This window comes from Rhinoderma darwinii, chromosome 2 (genome assembly GCF_050947455.1).
Source record: "Rhinoderma darwinii isolate aRhiDar2 chromosome 2, aRhiDar2.hap1, whole genome shotgun sequence".
NCBI classification, from domain to species: Eukaryota; Metazoa; Chordata; class Amphibia; order Anura; family Rhinodermatidae; genus Rhinoderma; species Rhinoderma darwinii.
Genome location: NC_134688.1, coordinates 323,181,552 through 323,202,066, shown reverse-complemented (window position 1 = coordinate 323,202,066; position 20,515 = coordinate 323,181,552). Strand labels below are relative to the sequence as shown.

General features: G+C 44.3%; 1 protein-coding gene across 11 annotated transcripts in view; it reads right to left on the bottom strand.

The window, feature by feature from the left end:
* The window catches only part of ZC3H11A (zinc finger CCCH-type containing 11A), a 212,637-nt gene that overhangs the window by 102,353 nt on the left and 89,769 nt on the right, over window positions 1–20,515 (bottom strand). For 9 of the 11 annotated variants that reach the window (XM_075853604.1, XM_075853605.1, XM_075853606.1 and 6 more), the window contains 4 exons: window positions 16,761–16,877; window positions 7,449–7,529; window positions 6,584–6,676; window positions 339–413 (listed from right to left, as the gene is read on the bottom strand). In XM_075853604.1, the coding sequence (XP_075709719.1) occupies window positions 339–413; window positions 6,584–6,676; window positions 7,449–7,529; window positions 16,761–16,877 (366 nt within the window). The remainder of the gene's footprint in view (window positions 1–338; window positions 414–6,583; window positions 6,677–7,448; window positions 7,530–16,760; window positions 16,878–20,515) is intronic. The other 2 variants (XM_075853611.1, XM_075853614.1) reach the window with 1 other exon arrangement.

The following is a 20,515-nucleotide window of genomic DNA, read 5'->3' as shown; positions in this document are numbered from 1 at the left end:
TTTTCAGGCGTAAATCGAGGCATAATACGCCTCGTTTACGCCTGAAAATAGGTCGTGTGAACCCAGCCTTAGCCATACTCGCCAACATTAAAAGAAAAAAATGCTGGAAATAGATCAATCTGAGTGTAATGAATCTATAGAATATATGAATTTCCCTTTTTGAATAGAATTACTGAAATAAATCAACTTTTTGATGATCTTCTAATTCATTGAGAAGGACTAATATATAGCGCATGTCCGAAACGGGTTAAACTATGTTTAAACTGAACATTAACACTCAAGTTCATATTTTATATATTCAATTTAGTTTCCAAACAATAAATCAGTAATTGCACTACCTAATGGGCTGTCTCTTTGTTTTTTTTTGCGTTTTCCCAATCTTTGCACCAAACTAAGGTTTGTAAATAAAGAATCTGTTAACAAAAAAATGAAATAGATATTTTACACACAAAATATATATTGACAACCACCCTATGAAGATATTCAGCAGCAAGGCGTATAACAAAGCAGTATCGATTATTACTTTATTTATTTCTAAATTTTAACAAACAAAAAAGTGTTTTAGGTAAACAAAGGGTTATCAGAGTTTTCAAACTTTGCAGGTGGTTATGGGATCGTATAAAACAATAAAGAGGTACTGCCTCTCTGAAATGCCCTCCATTACAGCGCCGACATTACGTTAACCGCTGCTCCGTTCCCAGAAGCTTCTCCAACGGAGACATGTGTAGTTTGTTGGTGTTGAGGGGTGAATAGTGAATTAGCTTCTCTGTGTATGTGTATCTCCCTCTCTTTCACCTGCTGGCCAGCAAACCTTTGTCTCTGTCCAATATTATTTCTATAGACAAACTGATTCAGCATTCCCCTATCACACACAGCATTACCTCCATCTTACCTGCATGTGATCAAACCTGAATGGAAGGTGTGGTGGGTTTATATCAGAGGCACTTGATTAATGCCAGGTGAGGCAGAGCTGCAGCCACACAAAGTATATGTATTTATCTTTTGTATGATTTGGCTATGTGTATAGAGATTGTAAGCTTCTTTTCTTTTTAAAAGGAGACATGAAGTATGGAATATGTATAATACGTGGTTTAGGTATAATATGTATGTGTTTGAAATTGAAACACAAATGTGTGTGTCCCTTTAAGACTGTAGAATTCTGGGAAATATAATATTGTGTATTTAAGTGCACCCAGAGGAGGGTGGGACAGATTCAGTTCAGAGCATATGAGCTGAGGATTGGGGTGCTGCTCGATATGAAGGCAGCTGCAATTCAACACCTAATGTACCTGTTTTTTGTTGTTGTTTTATTTTGTGTTTGCTCAAAATAAATACGAGCATTGTTTGGCAAATCCTGAGTGAGGACTGTTTATGACGGCAAGAACACACACACACATCAACATTTGGTCACGAGCCGCTGCAGGCAAATCGCTGGCCACGTGCTGTTCAAAGCATCATCACCACTGAGGCCAGCAATTAGATGCAGGAGAATCCGGGACCTGAGCGGCTGCGAACAGGGTGTCTGAACTGGAAAACACAATGTTTTTGAGCGCTTACCGTAAAATCCTTTACTTGTCAAGTTTATTGGGGGGACACAGACCGTGTGTATATGCTGTTGCCACTAGGAGGCTTGACAATACGAAATAAAATAAAAAAAGTGACTCCTCCAACAATGAAATACTCTGCCCACAGACACCGAGCTATTCAGTCTGTCCGCAAGCAGTAGGAGAAGCAAATACAAGGTAAGTATGTCAAAAACTAGAGGGGAATCACTTAAACGGACAACCCTGAACAAAAAAAAACCTTGAAAAAAATTGGGTCGGAGCTGTGTCCCCCTATGAACTGGACAAGAAAAGGCTTTTACGGTAAGTACCAAAAAAAAAATCCTGTTTTCGTTACATTGGGGACACAGACCGTGTGACGCCCTAGAGCAGTCCCCAGGGGCAGGAACAGGACATTGTCAGCTATTTCTCAGGTGCCTTGCGACCCAGGGAAGCATCTGCAGAAGCAAAGGTGTGAACCTGGTAGAACTTGACAAAAGGTGTGTAGGGACTACCACGTGGTCATCTTGCACAATTGAAGGGAAGAGGCCTGATGAAACACAGCCCAGGAAGCCCCAACCGTTCTGGTAGAGTGGGTCGTTACCTGGAAAGGTAAACTTTTCCCAAACTCGATAATTGTAAACAGTCATTAGATACCTCGTGAACAATCATTAGAACTGTGCAATGGTGGCCTTAAAGGCTGTCAAACCCTTTCTGGGACCCTCTGGGAGGATGAAAAGGGAATCCAACCACCGGAGGGAAGCAGTAATCGAAAGTTAAATTCGCAGGGCGCAGACAACATATAAATTGTGGAGGGAACGCTCCCTCGGATGACTGGCAGAAGAACAAAAAGACAGCAAAACAACATCCCCATTTATGTGGAAGATCGAAACAACTATAAGGGACAAAAAATAAAAAAAAGGGGGGGGGCATCGTTCGGAGCATCGCCTTGCCTTAGTGGAGAGTCAGAAAGGGAGAACGAAAAGAGACTCGCCAACTCAGATCCTCCAGATGGAGATCACCGTAACCAGAAAAACAACCTTATAGGACAGAAACCGAAGAGAGACTTCTGAGGGGGTTCAAATTGAGTCAATTGTAAGAAATCCATGACCAAATTCAGATCCCAAAAGGAGATCAGAGGATGATAAGGGGGGACTGCATGAGCCACCCTCTGCAAAAAAAAAAGTCTTAATGTGAGCTTTAGATGCCAACAGGTGACCTAACAAGATAGACGGAGCAGATACCTGCCCCTTTCTGAAGCGGAGTGCTAAATCGAGATTCAGACCACTTTGCAAAAAAGAGAATTCTGGACCAAAAAGAAAATGCAAGGGGGGAAGCCTTCAATCCTCACACCAAAAAAGGTACGCCTTCCATGTACGATGTAATTGCTGGCTAAAGAAGGCCTCCTAGCCTTAAGCATAGTGAGGATTACACTCTCCAAAAGACCACGTTAAATTCTGGTGGAAAAAGCGGTCGGGACGGAGAGGCAAGGGCCACGGGATGTGGGCCACAAGTACACGGTGTCCGCGTACCAACAGTGGCGCGGCCAATCCGGGGCTACCATAATGACCGGGATCCCTTCTGCCTTGAGCTGCGAGGCAGAAGAGGGTAGACATAAAAGAGACTCAAGTCGGACCATGAAACCACTTTAATTTTCGTGTCACCATGAAGGCATCCACGGCGCTGGTCTTCAAATCCCAGGCGATTAAGAAGGGGGATCTGTCAATTGAATCTGGAGGCCATCAGATAGACGTCCATAAGTCCCCACCCAAGACAAATTTGGTCGAAGACATCCTGGTGAAGAGACCACTCCCTGGGATACACTGATTCGCGTCAGACCCAATTGTCGACCCCCAGAATGTGAACTGCTGTGAGTCCTCGGTCATCACTGCGACACTCGTGATACCCCTGGTGATTTAGATAAGCCACAAATTGTTCGTTTGAATCTTCAAGAGGTGTCCGGACAGACACTGAGTCAGTGCAGCTGGAGCAGAAAAATGTCTCAATTCCAGAAGATTGATTGGAAGAGAGGGCACCTGCGGGTACCACAGCCCCTGAGATGTGAGGTCCCGAAAGGTGCCACCCCCATCCATTCAGGCTGGCATCCATGGAGAGGATTAGCCAGTTCAGAGGCAGCAAGGAGAGCCCTTGAGGAATGGCCGAAGTAGTGATCCACCAGCGAAAAGAACGACGTACTGAGAGGGGAAGGATGAACTTCTGATCCAGCGATTGCAATGATCAATCCCACTGAGATAGGATCACCCGCTGTATAGGGCGCATGTGGAACCACGCAAATGGAATGGGCTCGATTGAAGGCACAATGGTTCAGAGAATCCGAATACGGAGGTGAAGTCGGCGCAGCAGTCTGTAAGGAACAGATCCTATGCTGAAGAATTAAGTGAAGCTTCAGCGGAACGAAAACCCTTGCTGAGCGAAAGTCGAACGTGCCCCCCCCCCCCCCCCAAAAAAAAACCTGCGATCTGCTGGAACAGAGAAATGCATGACGGACCGGTTGATGATCCAACCAAACACAGAGTTATCTGGAGAGCCATCTCAATGTTCTCACCCAGAGGGAGATTTGATCAGAATGTAATTCAGGTACGGGGTGACCGACACCCCACTGGTGCGAAGGAGTGCCATCACGACGGAGAGAACCTTCGTAAAACACTCTCGGGCTGTGGCCAGGCCGAATAGAAGGGCCACAAATTCATAATGATACGACAGTACTGCAAAGCCCAGAAAGCGTTGAAGGGTAATGCAGATAGGGACGTGCAAACACACCTCCTTGATGTCCACAAGACCTCTCTAGGGGGTGAGGAGGCATCAGACCTGACTTCAGGACAGGAAATAACCTGCCGACATGGGTGGGGTGAAACAGAAGACTGTGAAAATGAAGGTAGACGAGAGGACCTGGTCAGCTTGCAGAACAAGAGTCCGACAGGCGGGCAGACATGCCCAGGATGGACTGCGTAATGTTCGCCAAATTATCAACTGTCCGGAACAGGCATTTAGCTTATTCCGGATCCACACCCATCATACCAGGTGTGAGCAACACTAGGAGTGGCAGGGTCCAGATGCCACAGGCATTTGGTTATGAGGCTGGCATGCATCGCACAAGGAAGTAGACTGACCACAAGGAAATTTAGTATTGAACAGTGCATAATAAACTGCAAAAGTTGTCTGGCGTGAGGGTTCCCCTTTAGGGTCAGACATGGCAGTAGAGGGGGTTACTAGAATTCACACTGAATAGTGGGAAAGAAGACCCAGAATAGAACATTCAAACTGAACAGCAAGGGGTATTTAGGCACTGCCTGAGCCTAGCTCTGCTACAGTAATGCACAATCCGTGCCTGTAGGCGAAATAAATCTGTGCCTGTAGGCTAGGGCACTTGTAGGGAAAGTTGAAAGAAGGAAAGGATTTATCCTACCCGCTTCCAAAATGTTCAAAGTCCGTACTGAGGCAGGAAAGCAGCAGCTCTGTTCAGGAGGCCCTGTGCCCCCAGCAGCATCCAAATGGAGGAGAGCAGAGGGGAGCGCCGCGATTAGCTTCTGGCGGTCATGTGATGAGACCGGCCAACCGGGAAAGAGGACTGATTCTCCATGAGGGAATAGAGGAAAAAAGCACGCTGGAGCACAATTGAAGGATAGAGATAAGGCCCTGCCCCCACGCCTGTGAAGTGAAGCGTAAAATGGCGCTGCCAAAATATTGCTGCTGGCTTAAAAGTACCAAGGTGCTCAGTTTAGGAAAAAAGGATGCCCCAGGGACTAGGCTAGTCCAGCGGACTGATACAGTACACAAGCGGTGGCCCGGACGGAGGGGGGGGGGGCAAAGTAACACTCACCCTGCTCTCCAACTCCAAGATTGGCTGACCCGCGGGAGCACCCCTCAATGTTGCCTCATTTACTAAGAGGACACTGGTTGGTGGGTTTAAGCAGGAGAAAAGAGGATCATTCCAGGGGCGCTGCTGAGTGGTGATAATAACCGGAACGAAGTTCGGAGATAATAATAATAATAATTTATTGGCTACGCGTTTCGACGATGAACTATCGTCTTCATCAGGCCTGATGAAGACGATAGTTCATCGTCGAAACGCGTAGCCAATAAATTATTATTATTATTATCTCCGAACTTCGTTCCTGTTATTATCACCACTCAGCAGCGCCCCTGGAATGATCCTCTTTTCTCCTGCTTAAATTCTCCTCTCAAGCGGTCCTTTTGGATGCCGTCTCGGATCTGGCAGCAGCACTGTGGTTACATTTATATGCTTGTTAACTCCCTACCTAGGTGAGCATAATACCTTTAATACGGCATCATTGTCTCACCTTTACCGACTGATCCGCACAAGGTGGCGCCGTGTTTTTTCTCCCTTTATTCCTACTGGTTGGTGGGTGACAGAGTATGTGAAGCTCTTGTCCCAATTGTCTCCAGGGGCATTGAGAAACACAGCATTGACAAATGACACTGTGCGCCCGCCAAGAGGGAAAAAAGTAGACCCTGTGCCTCTAGCTCTTCATAATAATAATAAATAAAAAAAATCTTGGTAGAGATCTGCTGCTATCAGCAGAAGTGTCTGTCTTCTAAAAGACGGAGAAGACTGAATACCTCGGTGTCTGTAGGAGGGGCCACGTTCATTTCTTAGTGTCAAGCCTCCAAGTGGCAACAGAATATACTCACGGTCTGTATCCCCCAATGTAACAAACAAGAAAGATGGTTTTAAAAGGTGAGTACCTGTTAATTTATTTCTTTTTTTTTACTCTTCCCTGCCCTCCTGCAAAATTTTAAAACTCCCAAATAACCGGTCTATTAGTCAGTGACTGTTTAACACATTTGATTATAGCTAGCTTTTGACATATTGATTATTGCTATGATGTGAACAAAGAATTTTCTAATGTTCCCAAGATAAGATCTGTTCCTGAACATTTGTTGAGCCAATCACCATTATCAATGTTTATTGAAAATTAAATCCCATTTTAAAAACATTGAGGTTGGTGTTATTTTAAATAAAGCCATGACACCAAAATGATAATCTATCATCTAAGTACCTTTACTGGTAAACTGGACAGTTCGCACAACTGAATTGCTGTTGTCTATTTGGTTAAAAGATGACACAAAAATGTCTGGAGAAGCTGTGGAATCTGGAAAAAAAGATGCAGAGAAGTCATTTCGATTTTAGAATAGTTGTACCTGAAGAGATTGCGAAGATATTTTTTAAAATAGTTTTTTTTGGGAAATATGTCTCAAATAAGTGAGCACGCGTAGTATTTAATAAGTGGTTACAATTCATTCCACAAAAGTTAACCCTGTACAAATGAGCAGCATAACACAGATAGCCGACCATCCTTTCCACCAATGCGTGAATTGGTGTGTCTTATTTAGTTTGGGACTACAGAAAAATGTGGTCATGCATAAGTGGTGGACACGTTACCACAACCCAATCTCAATGGTTTACGATTAGCAACAAGGTCAAGGCGACCTTGTGACTACTGCAACTAGAAAGACCATTGAGATTGTAGTTATAATAAGATTTTACCTTGACCACGTCAGTGTGTAACCCCACTCTTATTTCACATATTAGTTACACTGTAGAACCCCTTTAAACGCTTAAAATAAATAAATAACTATGATATTACACCAGAATAAAGAATAAACATTTGCTACAAACTTTTTCAATATGTGAAGAACATTAGTAAGAACTCTTCAGGCATCCTGTTATAGTTTCTTGGGATTATTTTTATGGTGTTTTTTTTTTATTATTATGTTTTAGTGATTTTGAAAATAAATAAAATAAATAAGAAATGGTCTTGCCATATTCCTATAATTATTATAGTTATGTTAAACTGTGAGCGCTTCATGTTCAGCAAACCTTATTCATAGCAAACCTTCAGAATCCCTTTTAAGACAACTTACCATCCTTGGCTACTTCTTGATCCTTATGTTTTTCAGACTTAATTTCTTCTAGGCTTTTAATACCATAGTATAAATCAACACCTGCAAAATTTAAATTGAAAAAAATGTAAGTAGAAAATATGTAAAGAGAACAGTAATACTTTCTATGCATGGAGAGAAAGCAGCATCTCTTGGAGCTCGACACCTGTAGACCCTATGAATCTACAAAATTTGTTCTGGTTCGGTGCAAAATTCTAAACCAGGTCAAAGCGGTCCATACACCTTTAATAACGGTCGGCTTCTCATCAGTGTACTGTATGTTTTAACAACAGACAGGAGGAAAGAAACAAAACCGAAATTCAGCACAGATAACTGACATCCTGCACACTTAGATTTTGTTAGATTAGTTTTTTTCCCAGTCCTCCACTCAGGACGTACAGATTGTTGAAACCAATGGTGGAGGAGAGAGCCGTCAGCTCCCTGGTTTACCATTCACTACATAACGCTGGTCGTGAGTGGCTGGGCACAGACAGTGGCGATACACCTGTCTGCGCCGAACCACGCAGAGGCCAAACCAGAAGAGAAGAGGAATCTCCTCCACTCGTCGTGGGAATGGGGTTAGGTACGTTTTTACTAGGCACTATAGGGGCATTAGGCTGTGTGGCGGCAGCTATGGGGGGCCTTATACTGTGTGAGGAGGCACTATAGGGGCCTTATACTTTGTGGGGAGGCACTATAGGGGCCTTATACATTGTGGGGAGGCACTATAGGGGGCATTATACATTGTGGGGAGGCACTATAGGGGGCCTTATACATTGTGGGGAGGCACTATAGGGGGCCTTATACATTGTGGGGAGGCACTATAGGGGGCCTTATACATTGTGGGGAGGCACTATAGGGGGCCTTATACATTGTGGGGAGGCACTATAGGGGGCCTTATACATTGTGGGGAGGCACTATAGGGGCCTTATACATTGTGGGGAGGCACTATAGGGGCCTTATACATTGTGGGGAGGCACTATAGGGGCCTTATACATTGTGGGGAGGCACTATAGGGGCCTTATACATTGTGGGGAGGCACTATAGGGGCCTTATACATTGTGGGGAGGCACTATAGGGGCCTTATACATTGTGGGGAGGCACTATAGGGGCCATATACATTGTGGGGAGGCACTATAGGGGCCATATACATTGTGGGGAGGCACTATAGGGGCCATATACTTTGTGGGGAGGCACTATAGGGGCCATATACTTTGTGGGGAGGCACTATAGGGGCCATATACATTGTGGGGAGGCACTATAGGGGCCATATACATTGTGGGGAGGCACTATAGGGGCCATATACTTTGTGGGGAGGCACTATAGGGGCCATATACTTTGTGGGGAGGCACTAAGACACATGCAATTCACACATCCAAGTTTTTCACAGAGCAAGTGTTCGTTGCGAGAAATTCTCTCTTATTAAAGTGTATGGGCGAGTGAAACGAAAACAGGCAGCACACGGATAACATCCGTATGCTGTCAGTTTTTCATGCATTAGTTGCTAAAGAAATGCTGAGAAAAACTAGAGTTAGTGTACTCACGGTAAAATCCTTTTCTCGTCTAGTTCATGGGGAGGGGGCACAGACTGTGGATAGATGTGGTTGCCACCAGGAGACTTGACACTAAGAAATTAAATGCGGCCCCTCCCACAGGATTATACCCTGCCCACAGACACTGAGATATTCAGCCTGTCTGCAAGCGGTAAGAGAGGAAGAAACTAGGTAAGAAAATAATCTAAAAAATAAAATAAAAATAGAGAATCTCTCAAACGGACAACCCAAAAAACCTTGAAAAACAATGGGTGGGAGAGGTGTCCCCCAATGAATTGGACGAGAAAAGCATTTTACTGTGAGTACTCCAAAAATCCTGTTTTCTCATTCATCACTTTGGAGGATACATACCGTGGGACGTTCTAGAGCAATTCCCAGGGGCGGGAACAGAACACAGGACATGGTCACCTATTTCACAGATGTCTGCAGAGGCAAAAGGTGTGAACCGGATAGAACTTGACAAAAGTGTGTAAAGAAGACCATGTGGCCGCCTTGCACACCTGGAGGGATGAGGCCTGATGGCGCACAGCCCAGGAAACTATAACCACTTTGGTAAAGTGGGCCATGATCCGAAAAGGGGGAGCCTTACCCCAAACCCAGTAAGCCTCGGGAACAGTCATTCGAATCCAGCTAGCGGCCGGCAACCACTTCCTAGGACCCTCTAGGGGGAATGAACAAGGAATCCAACCTCCGGAAGGAGCAGTGACTGAAAGGTAAGCCCGCAAGATGCGAACAGCAGCCAGGTTGTGGATAAGAACGCTCCCTTCTCCTGGGAGATGGACAATATTCTCAATTACGTGAAAAGCCATGTGAAAACAAACTTGGAAGAAAAGAAAGGCCTTGTCCTAATGAAGATCCATAAATGGAGAAAGGCAAGGTAGAGCCACCAATTCAGAGGACCTCCGGATGGAAGTCATCGCGACCAGAAAAAAAAAAAAAGACGAAGGGAGATTTCTCGCAAGGGTTCGAAGGGAGATCCCAAGAAAGAAATCGGAGGACGATAAGTAACCCGTGTGGGCAACCCTCTGCAAAAATAGTCTTGACGTCAGCCTTAGATGCCAACGGGCGACCGAAACCAGACGGCAAGTGCCGACAATGGTCCCTTCAGGGGACTAAGGGCCAAACCTTGATATAGGTCACCCTGTAGGAGGGAAAGAACTCTGGATAGAGAAAAATGGCAAAGGAGGAAGATTGCGATGCTCACACCAACGAAAGTAGGCCTTCCAGGTACAATGATATATGTGGGCTAAGAAAGGCCTCCTAAGACTCTGCCAGACTGCAAGCCCTCAGAACGACAGCTTCAACAGCCACGCCGTTAAACGCAGCACCCTTAATTTCTGGAGGAAGAGAGGTCCCTGACAGAGAAGGTCGGGTCAAAGAGGCAAGGGCTACGAGATCTCAGCCAGCAGGGATACTAGGTCCTCGTACCAACAACGGTGCTGCCAAACTAGGGATATCAGGATAGCCGGAATCCCCTCGGCTTTGAACCGTTGGAAGAGCTGTGGCAGGGAGGGAGAAACACGTACAGTAGCCTGCAGTTGGTCCACAGAACTACAAAAGCCTCCACTGTGCAGGCCTCCGGATCCCGGGCTCAGGAGAATAAACAGAGAACCTCAAGATCGACCTGATGGCTTCCAGATTCATAGTCCGGTTGGCCCCATCTGAGACATATTTGGTCGAAGGGAGCTCTCCCCGGGATGCACCTTTTCCCGACTGAGGAAGTCCACGACCCAGTTGTCGAGATTGGGAATGCGTACTGCTGTCAGAGAAGGAAAGCGATCTTCCACCCAAGCAACAATCTTCACGGCCACAGCCTCCACTGCGAGTTGTTGCCTGGTGATTGTGATAAATCATAGCCGTGGCATTGTATATCTGAACTCGCACCAGATGTCTGGACAGCAGCGATGTCCAGTACAGCAGGCAATGAAAGATGGCTCTCAAATCCAGCAGGATGATGGGGAGAGAGGATTCCTGTGGAGACAACAGCCCCTGAGCTGTGAGGTTCCAAAAGGTTCGTCCCCAGACCTTGAAACTGGCATCCGTGGAGAGGATCAGCCAGTTCAGCTGAAGGAAGCAACGATCCTGGAGAATGGCCGGGGAGGGGATATCCCACTGAAGCAATTGATGCACTGCGAGGGGAAGGATGAACTGTAGATCCAGGGAATGGTTACACTGGAAGAAGATCACCAGCAGAAAGGAGCACGTGTGGAACTGTGCAAAGGGGGATGGTCTTGATCGAGGTGGTTCCAAGAACCCTCATGCAGAGGCGGAGGGTAGTCGTAGGTGCTGTCTGCAACGAGTGAATAATGTCCTGAAGTACAGATAGGCGATTTAGAGGAAGGAAGACGCTCGCAGACAGAGTGTCAAAACCTGCACCTAGTAACACAATTTGCCGGGTAGGAGACAGGCAAGATTTGGAGCGATTGATAATCCAACCGTATGGACCAGGGTGTCCAGAATGATCCGGAGTGCCGTCTCACCATCCTCTCTGGAGGGAGACTTGACCAAAATGTCATCCAGGTATAGGGTGACAGACCCTCCCTGGTCCAAAGGCGCACGATCCCGACCGAAAGAACTTCAGTAAAGGCTCTCAGGGCTATGGCCAGGCTGAAGGGAATAGCCACAATTTGGTGATGATGGGACAGTACTGCAAATCGCAGAAAGCATTGGCAAGTCTGTCAAATAGGAACATGCAGATATGCGTCCTTGATGTCCACTGACGCGATGACAGTTTGAGGGGATTCCATACAATAACACTTAAGGTCCAGGATAGGCCAAACCAGTACGACAAAAAGGTTGGAAAAGAACCCTCGAAACTTTGGGTCGGTGGTACTGGAAAGATGACCCTTTGAAGGAGCAGAGTCGATTGTTCCATCTCCGGGACAGCTGGCTTTTTTGGACAGACTAAAAAAATAAAATAAAAAACGCTCTGGAGGATGGCTGGTAAATTAGATTTTCTATCCTGAGGATACGACTTCATGAACCCAGGCATCCGAAATGTCAGAGAGCCAGAGTGTAGAAGCCTGCCCCCCACTTGAACTAAATCGAGCAGGGGCGCACATTTAGGCAGAAGTAGTGTTACTGGCTATAGGCTTTGCAGACTGAGGTCAGTGTTGCCAGGATGGGCAAGCATTAAAGGAAGACTTGGTCTTCTGGTCCTGGTAGCACTGCGATCTAGAGGACAAAAAATGTTGAAGAGCCCACGAAAGGACCGAAAACAAGGACCCCACCTTCTTGACAGGAGCCGTCCGCTTAACCCTGTTTTGTGGGAGGTGGGTGCTCTTGCCACCAGTAGCCTCAGAAGATTTCGTCCAATCTGCTTACAAGGAGACAGGAACCTGATAAGGGAACCGAAGTCAGGAAATGCTTGGAAGCCGTATCTGCAAACCAAGCTTTAAGCCAGATTGTCCTGTGGATAGCAATAGAAGCCAAAGCCTGAGCTACCAGATGGGCAGCGTCAAGAGAAGCCACGCAAAGGTATATGAACACATTGGAGAGAAGAGGAGACCGATCCACCAGTTTCTTTTGAGAAGCTCTGCTGACCCAGAAAGAGGGAAAAATTGGGCCCTAGACATAGCCGGAGGCCTCTAAAGCGGACTTGGCAAAGGATTCCACACAGCGAACCAGAGTAACTTTGAAGGAAGTGGAGTCCACCATTGGCAAAGCAGTAGCTTAACCCACATTGAAGAGGTCCCTTCTTGAGAAGGATAGAAGACTTCCAGTCAGCTAGAGTGTGAAATCTTCTTGTCCCTGTACTTCCACTCAACTACACCTTCAAGTTCAAAACGAGCTGGAAAAACCATCTGGGACCGTTGAGGCTGAAGAAGAGATATCGAGGCAGTTGAAGGGGAAGGCGTGGAAGTAGTGACCCTTTAAGCAGTCACGGAAAGCCCTAATCAGCACCTCCAAAAAAGTGAGATCCCTGGTCAACCGAATTAGAGTAGGAATCAGAAAGTTCCCCCTACGACAAAACCTCTCTAAATGGAGAGGAAAAAGTACCATACCGTGAGACATTAGAGGCCAGTGAAAGTAAAGCTAGGCGAGCAGATCTGGCCCGCTTTTGGGGTCTGCCAAGTGAGGAAGACATGGATGTAGAGTTCAGGGGAGGATGGCCAGAAAAATTACTCATGCCCATCGAGTGATGCTCGATAAGTTATTAACAGTTCTGTAAAGGGATTTGCCCCATTTCAGATCCAGATCCACCATACCAGGCGTGAGCAACACTGGGGGTGGCAGGGGTACAGTAGACACAGTCATTTGGCCAGGAAGACGGCATGCATTGCACTGGGAAGTAACAAGGAAATTGCATTTGGAGCATGCATAATGAATTGTGATGGTAGAGGGGGGGGGGGGGGGTCACTAAACCACACACTGCAAAAAACTGTAGGAGAAGAGAACCCAATAGGACAACTTAGGTACTGTGCAACAATAACCACTCCCTTAGGAAGTAATGGGTGACTTCACCTGTGTCTGCTAGGGGGTAAGCTCAAGGACTGAGGCTAGGGCACATGCAGGGGAAGGAGAAAAAGGCCAAGGGCCGGTCCTACTCTGCCTCAGGAAGGACACTAGACACTCTGAAACAAAAGATGCTGCACTGGTCAGGAGGACCTGTGTCCTCAGCAGAATTCGTCCGAATGCAGGAGACAGAGAAAAGAGCAGATAGGATCCACCCCTGAACCGCTGCAAGCAAGACTAGACAATTGGAGGATGAGGCCGATTTCCCATGGGAGGGGAGGTAGTAAAAAAGCACGCTGGAGCATGATTGGATGAGCGGAGGGCCCGCTTCCCCAGCTAGTACACCACAGAGAAAATGGCACACCAACTCAAGGCTGGCGAAAAAAGGTGTCGCACATACTGAAAAGTAAGACATGGTGGCGACAACTATAGGCCGGCTAGAAATGGCACCTAGAAGCGGTAAGGGCCTGTGGAGGCCGCAAAAAAAATAGCGACCAGTGGGCAGAGACACTGGGGGGAGAGGTGCTCCTTAGGCTGGTGGGTGACAGAGGCGCCCGCCTTGGAGGGAACATATGGGGAACTAGGTCAACCCTATTACCCAGCTAGAAGTGAAAAACTATATATATATATATATATATATATATATATATATATATATATATATATAAATAAAAATATTAGTAATTAAAAGGTAATACGAGGTCAGAATGGCTAATTGCTCCTGTGGTTGGAGTGCTGTATCCCTATCCGTTATGCACCCTTCCTTTCCTATAAGGTAGTGTCTGCCTCCCACGGACCCTTCCATATAGGAATAGCTCAGTGGGCAAGTTATATCCTGTAGCAGGGGCTACCTTTTCATTTCTTGGTGAAAAGCATCCTAGTGGCAACAGAATATACCCACTGTGTCCCCCAATGTAAAGAACAGGAAAAGAAAAGCGAAACCAGGAAGTGCTTGCAGAGTAGAAACGGATGACACACGAAAACCTCACTGACGAAACATGGACAGTCCTTTGCATGAAAAACGACCCCTTCTTTTCAGACGCAAATCGGACAAAGTAGTGTGAATAAGGCCTTACAGCCTTGTTCCCGGTCTCCCCTATTTCGATAGGAAAAGGTGGAGAAATAGTTGCCTGACATCAGACATTCCTTGCTAATCACCTAGGCGAACAAAGGATCTGACCGCTTCAAATCTAACCTGGCCTGCATTTCTTTCCCCTCATAACAAACAAAAAAAAACAGCAGCAACCTTAACCCCTTAGTGACCAGCCCATTTTAGGCCTTAATGACCAAGCTATTTTATTCGTTTTTCTATAGTCGCATTCAAAGAGCTATAACGTTTTTATTTTTTCGTCTAAATAGCTGTATGAGGACTTGTTTTTTGCGCGATTAGTTGTGCTTTTTAATGGCACCATTTTTGGGTACATATAATTTTTATATTAACTTTTATTAACCTTTTTGGGGGGGGATTATAAAAAAAAACTGAAATTCCGCCATTGTTCTATGCGTTTTTAAATTGACGCCGTTCACTATGCGACGTAAATAACATGTTACCTTTATTCTATGGGTCGGTACGATTACGGCGATACCACATATGTGGAGGTTTTTTTATGTTTTACGACTTTTGCACAATATAAACACTTTTGAACTAAAATTATTTGTTTTTGCATCGTCGCTTTCCAATGCTTTCCGTAATTTTTTTATTTTTCCATCAATGTAGTGATTTTTTGGGCTTGTTTTCTGCGGGACAAGACGTAATTTTGAATGGTACTGTTTTGGGGTACATGGGACTTATTGATTCATTTTTATTACTTTTTTGGGGGGCAATGGAAAAAAATTGCAATTTTGCCATAGTTTTTTGCTTTTTTTTTTTACGGTGTTCACTTTGCGGTTTAAATTACATATTAACTTTATTAATGGAGTCATTACGGTCGCGGCGATACCACATATGTGTACTTTTTTTTTTTTTTACACTTTTTTTTACACTTTTTATGGAAAAAAATGGTTTTATTTATTTTTTTACTGTACTTTTTATTAATAATCTTTATTTCACTTTGATGACTTATTTTATTAGTCCCACTAGGGGACTTTACTGTGCGATATTCCGATCGCTGCTATAATGCTCTGGTATACTTCGTATACCAGAGCATTATTGCCTGTCAGTGTAAATCTGACAGGCAATCTGTTAGGACGTGCCTCCAGCGCGTCCTAACAGGCATATGTCCAGGGCAGACCTGGGGGCTTTTATCAGTCCCCCGGCTGCCATGACACCCCATCGGAGACCCGCGATTGCATTCGCGGGCCGCCGATGGGTGACAGAGGGAGCGCACTCCCTCTGTAAACAAAGTTAAATGCCGCGGTCGCTATTGACGGCGGCATTTAACGGGTTAAACGGCCGCGATCGAAGTAAACTTCGATCGCGGGCGTTGGAGCAGGAGCTCAGCTGTGATCAGACAGCAGAGCCCCGGCTCCTGCCTGCACGGGAGACCCGTGCAGGACTTAGACTAGGCTGACGTGAAAAGGCGTCAGCCTAGCCTAAAGCCCATTAGTGAATCACGTAAAAAGGCGTATTAGTGGTCACTAAGGGGTTAAAGATTTTGCTTTCAGAAAACAAATTTCCATGTGACCTCTTAGGTCTCTATCAATTCATCTGCCCTATTGGGGCAGAACATGAATATAAGAACACGAATATAGAGGAGCATGAATATATTGGCTCAGTGTGAATTTTGGCATTGCTGGATGCACTGCTCAGGGATGTTTAATTTAAACAGAGTATGAACATTCAGTGATTTTAAAGGCAACCTGTCACATTAATAATGCAGCCAATCTGCGGGTAGCATGTTATAGAGCAGGGGGAGCAGAGTAGATATATACTTTTGTAGCAAAATATTTAGTATAACTTTCAAATAATTTCAAGTAATTTCAAATATCTGCTCATTTTGGGCTTAGAAGTCCAGTGGGAGGACCTACTCAATAACGGACAGCCTATACAGAGATAGCGGTCTGTGATTAGGACCACCCAGAAAGGTGTAAATTGATGAATTACAAGTTATACTGAATCTTTTGCTAAAAAAATATATATATCAAACTACTCAGCTCCCCGCTGTTCTATAACATGCTGCCCACTGATTGGTCTGCATTTTCAACATGACAGATTCCCTTTAATGAGTGTATAAAAGCATTAAATAGAAAAGCCATGAAAGGCACTACAGAACAGAAGTGAGTAATCTGGACTATATAAGAAGAATGTACAGTTTGTTTAGAAATCTCAAAATTCCTTACTAATTACCTATTTTGGGCGTCATCGATTTTCTACTAGATACTGAATGTGCTTCATGTTGATTTCCAGGTGCCACACTATGTTGGACAGAATTCTTCCACTCCTCGCCTTCTTCTGAAAATTGATCTTTAAAAACACATAGTAGTCAGAGAGCAGAAAAAAGTGATCTTTTAAAAAAAGAAAAGTTTTTATTCATGCTCTTAGTAAAACATAAAAAGAAAAAAAACTGTTGTACAGAGTGGGCAGAGGGCTAATCGCCTCTACAAAGGGTTATCAGGAGAAAGAATAGATTCCAGTTACAATTGCTGCATAAAAAAAAAAAAAAAAAAAAAAAAAATAGATATTTGGCGAATAATCAAAGCCAAGCGAATAACCCATCGCCACAGATGAACCTCAACAGTCCATTCATTCACCTGCACCACCTGCCCCAACGTTACAAAAAAGGAAGCACACCGCAGTCAGACACCTCTAGCCATCTTGCCCAAATCTTCTACAAATTGAAGAGACAATTCCTACTAGTGTACAACTGTTGATACCAGGGCGCATATTTATTAATGAGTGTAACCAATGCATTGAGTTTGGAATTTGTCGCCTTCCATGCCATTATGATGATTTTCCTGGCACAGAGCAAAGCAAATCAGAATTTTTTTCTATCATAGTATCCCTGTACTACTTCATTCATGACACCCAAAAGACAAAGCTGAGGGGTAAGGATGCGAGGGAATTTAAAGTGGTCATGGAAGAACCTCCGACCAGATGTGCGAAAACTTATGGCATAGTCACACACAGTGAATATGTGCTGGTATTGGACTGGCATCTAAAGCACAAGTCAGAAATTGAGGCACCAATCCATTGCAGTCTTACTGGCGTATAATAAAGCCAGCGCAGAAATCTGGAGTGATTCAAAAAGGTCTCTAGCACTCACTACAGAATGAAAATAAAATAAAAAGTTCCACTACTCTCCACTCCTCCCCCATCAGATCAAGAATATCTCCATGCCATCTAGTGAAGGCCCTAGACCCCGTAGATTGTAGTAGGGTATAAATTTGTGTAAGTGGTTTAGGAAGGTCTGTGGTACCGAGGAGACCTAGTTTTGAAAAAACCCAATCTAGGGGCCGCAGTACCAAATTAAGCTACACGGGCATGATGGAGCTGGAGGTAGTGGAAGAAGGTATTCCTCGAGACCCCATGACAATCCTCAAGGTCAGAAAAGGACACAAACCCAGTACCAGAGTAAAGTTGAGCAAAAAAAAAGTCATCCCAGCCCCGGCCCACAGTACTAACTCATAAGCGCTCCTGCCAACGCAGTGGCAGCATTGCTCATGTCTGAATCTATCCACCAACGAGCATATACCAATTTAGAGGCTAGGTAGTAAGGATAGAGATTAGGCGTTGCCATTCCACCCAGATGCTTAGGAGCCTGGAGCAGATTGAGACCAAACCTGGGAGTAATGCCACACCAGTAAAAGGAGCAGAGAATGGCATCTAAATGCCTAAAGATTATTATTTTTTTTTTAGGTAACCGTATCAGGCAAGCGTGAAACAAAGGAATTTAGGGGGATGAATAATCTTAAACCTGTTAACCCCTTAAGGACGCAGCCTAGTTTTGGCCTTAAGGCTCAGAGCCCATTTTTCAAATCTGACATATTTCACTTTATGTGGTAATAACGTCGGAATGCTTAAACCTACCCAAGCGATTCTGAGATTGTTTTCTCGTGACACATTGGGCTTCATGTTCGTGGTAAAATTTGGTCGATATATTCAGTGTTTATTGGTGAAAAATTGCAAAATTTAGAGAAAATTTTGAAAAAATTGCATTTTTCAGAATTTAAATGCATCTGCTTGTAAAACAGACGGTTATACCCCCCAAAATAGTTACTAGTTCACATTTCTCATATGTCTACTTTAGATTGGCATCGTTTTTTGAACATTCTTTTATTTTTCTTGGACGTTACAAGGCTTAGAACATAAACAGCAATTTCTCATATTTTTAAGAAAATTTCAAAAGCCTTTTTTTAAGGTACCTCTTGAGTTCTGAAGTGGCTTTGTGGGGCCTATGTATCAGAAACCCTGATAAAACACCCCATTTTAAAAACTAGACCCCTCAAAGTATTCAAAACAGCAGTTAGAAAGTTTTTTAACCCTTCAGGCATTTCACAGGAATTAAAGCAAAGTGGAGGTGAAATTTGCAAATTTCATTTTTCTTGCTGAATTTCAATTTTATTCATTTTTTTTTCTGTAACACAGAAGGTTTTACCAGAGAAACACTACTAAATATGTATTGTCCAGATTCTGCAGTTTTTAGAAATGTCCCACATGTGGCCCTACTGCGCTCGTGGACTAAAACACAAGCCCTAGAAGCAAAGAAGCACCCAGTGCATTTTGAGTCCTCTTTTTTTATTAGAATATATTTTAGGCAGCATGCCAGGTTTGAAGAGGTGTTGAGGTGTCAAAACAGTAGGAATCCCCCAATAGTGACCCCATTTTGGAAACTACACCCCTCAAGGAATTTATTTAGGGTTGTTGTTACCATTTTGACCGCACAGTTTTTTCACAGCACGTATTTGAATTGGGCTCTGAAATTAAAAAAATGTCATTTTTTCCAATAAAATGTCATTTGTGATCAAAATTTCTTATTTTCACAGGGAACAAAATACCCCATTTTGTTGCCCAATTTGTCCTTAGTGTGGCAATACCCCATTTGTGGTGATAAACTGCCGTTTGGGCCCATGGGAGGGCTCAGAAGGAAAGGAGCGCTATATGTTTGTTGGAGTCCAGATTTTGTTGGATTGTTTTTCGGGTGCCATGTCGCATTTGCAGAGCCTCAGAGGTATCAAAGCAATGGAAACCCACCAAAAGTGACCCCATTTTTGAAACTACACCCCTCAAGGAATTCATTTATGGTTGTTGTTAGCATTTTGACCACACAGTTTTTTCACAGCACCTATTTCAATTGGGCTGTGACATTAAAAAAATGACATTTTTTCCAATAAGATGGTATTTTTTACCAAAATTTCTTATTTTCACAGGGAACAGAATACTCAATTTTGTTGCCCAATTTCTCCTGAGTGCATCAATACCCAATTTGTGGCAATAAACTGCCGTTTGGGCCCATGGGAGGCCTCAGAAGGGAAGGAGCGCTGTGTGTTCTTTGGAGTACAGATTTTGCTGGTTTGGTTTTCGGGTGCCATGTCGCATTTGCAGAGCCCCAGAGGTATCAAAGCAATGGAAACCCACCAGAAGTGACCCCATTTTGGAAACTACACCCCTCAAGGAATTCATTTATGGGTAATGTGACCATTTAGACTCCATAGTTACTTCACAGAACTTATTTGAATTGGGCTGGGAATAAAAAAAATATATATTTTTTCCAATAATGTCATTTTAGCTAAAAAATTCTTATTTTCACAAGAAATAAAATACTCCATTTTGTTGCCCAATTTGTCCTGAGTGCGGCAATACCCCATTTGTGGTTATAAACTGCCGTTTGGGCCCATGGGAGGGCTCAGAAGGAAAGGAGCGCTGTGTGTTCTTTGGAGTACAGATTTTGCTGGATTGGTTTTCGGGTGCCATGTCGCATATGCAGAGCCCCAGAGGTATCAAAGCAATAGAAACCCACCACAAATGACCCCATTTTGGAAACTACACCCCTCAAGGAATTCATTTATGGGTGTTGTGACCATTTTGACCCCATAGTTTTTTCACAGAACTTATTTGAATTGGGCTGGGAATGAAAACAAAATTATTTTTTTCAAATAATATGT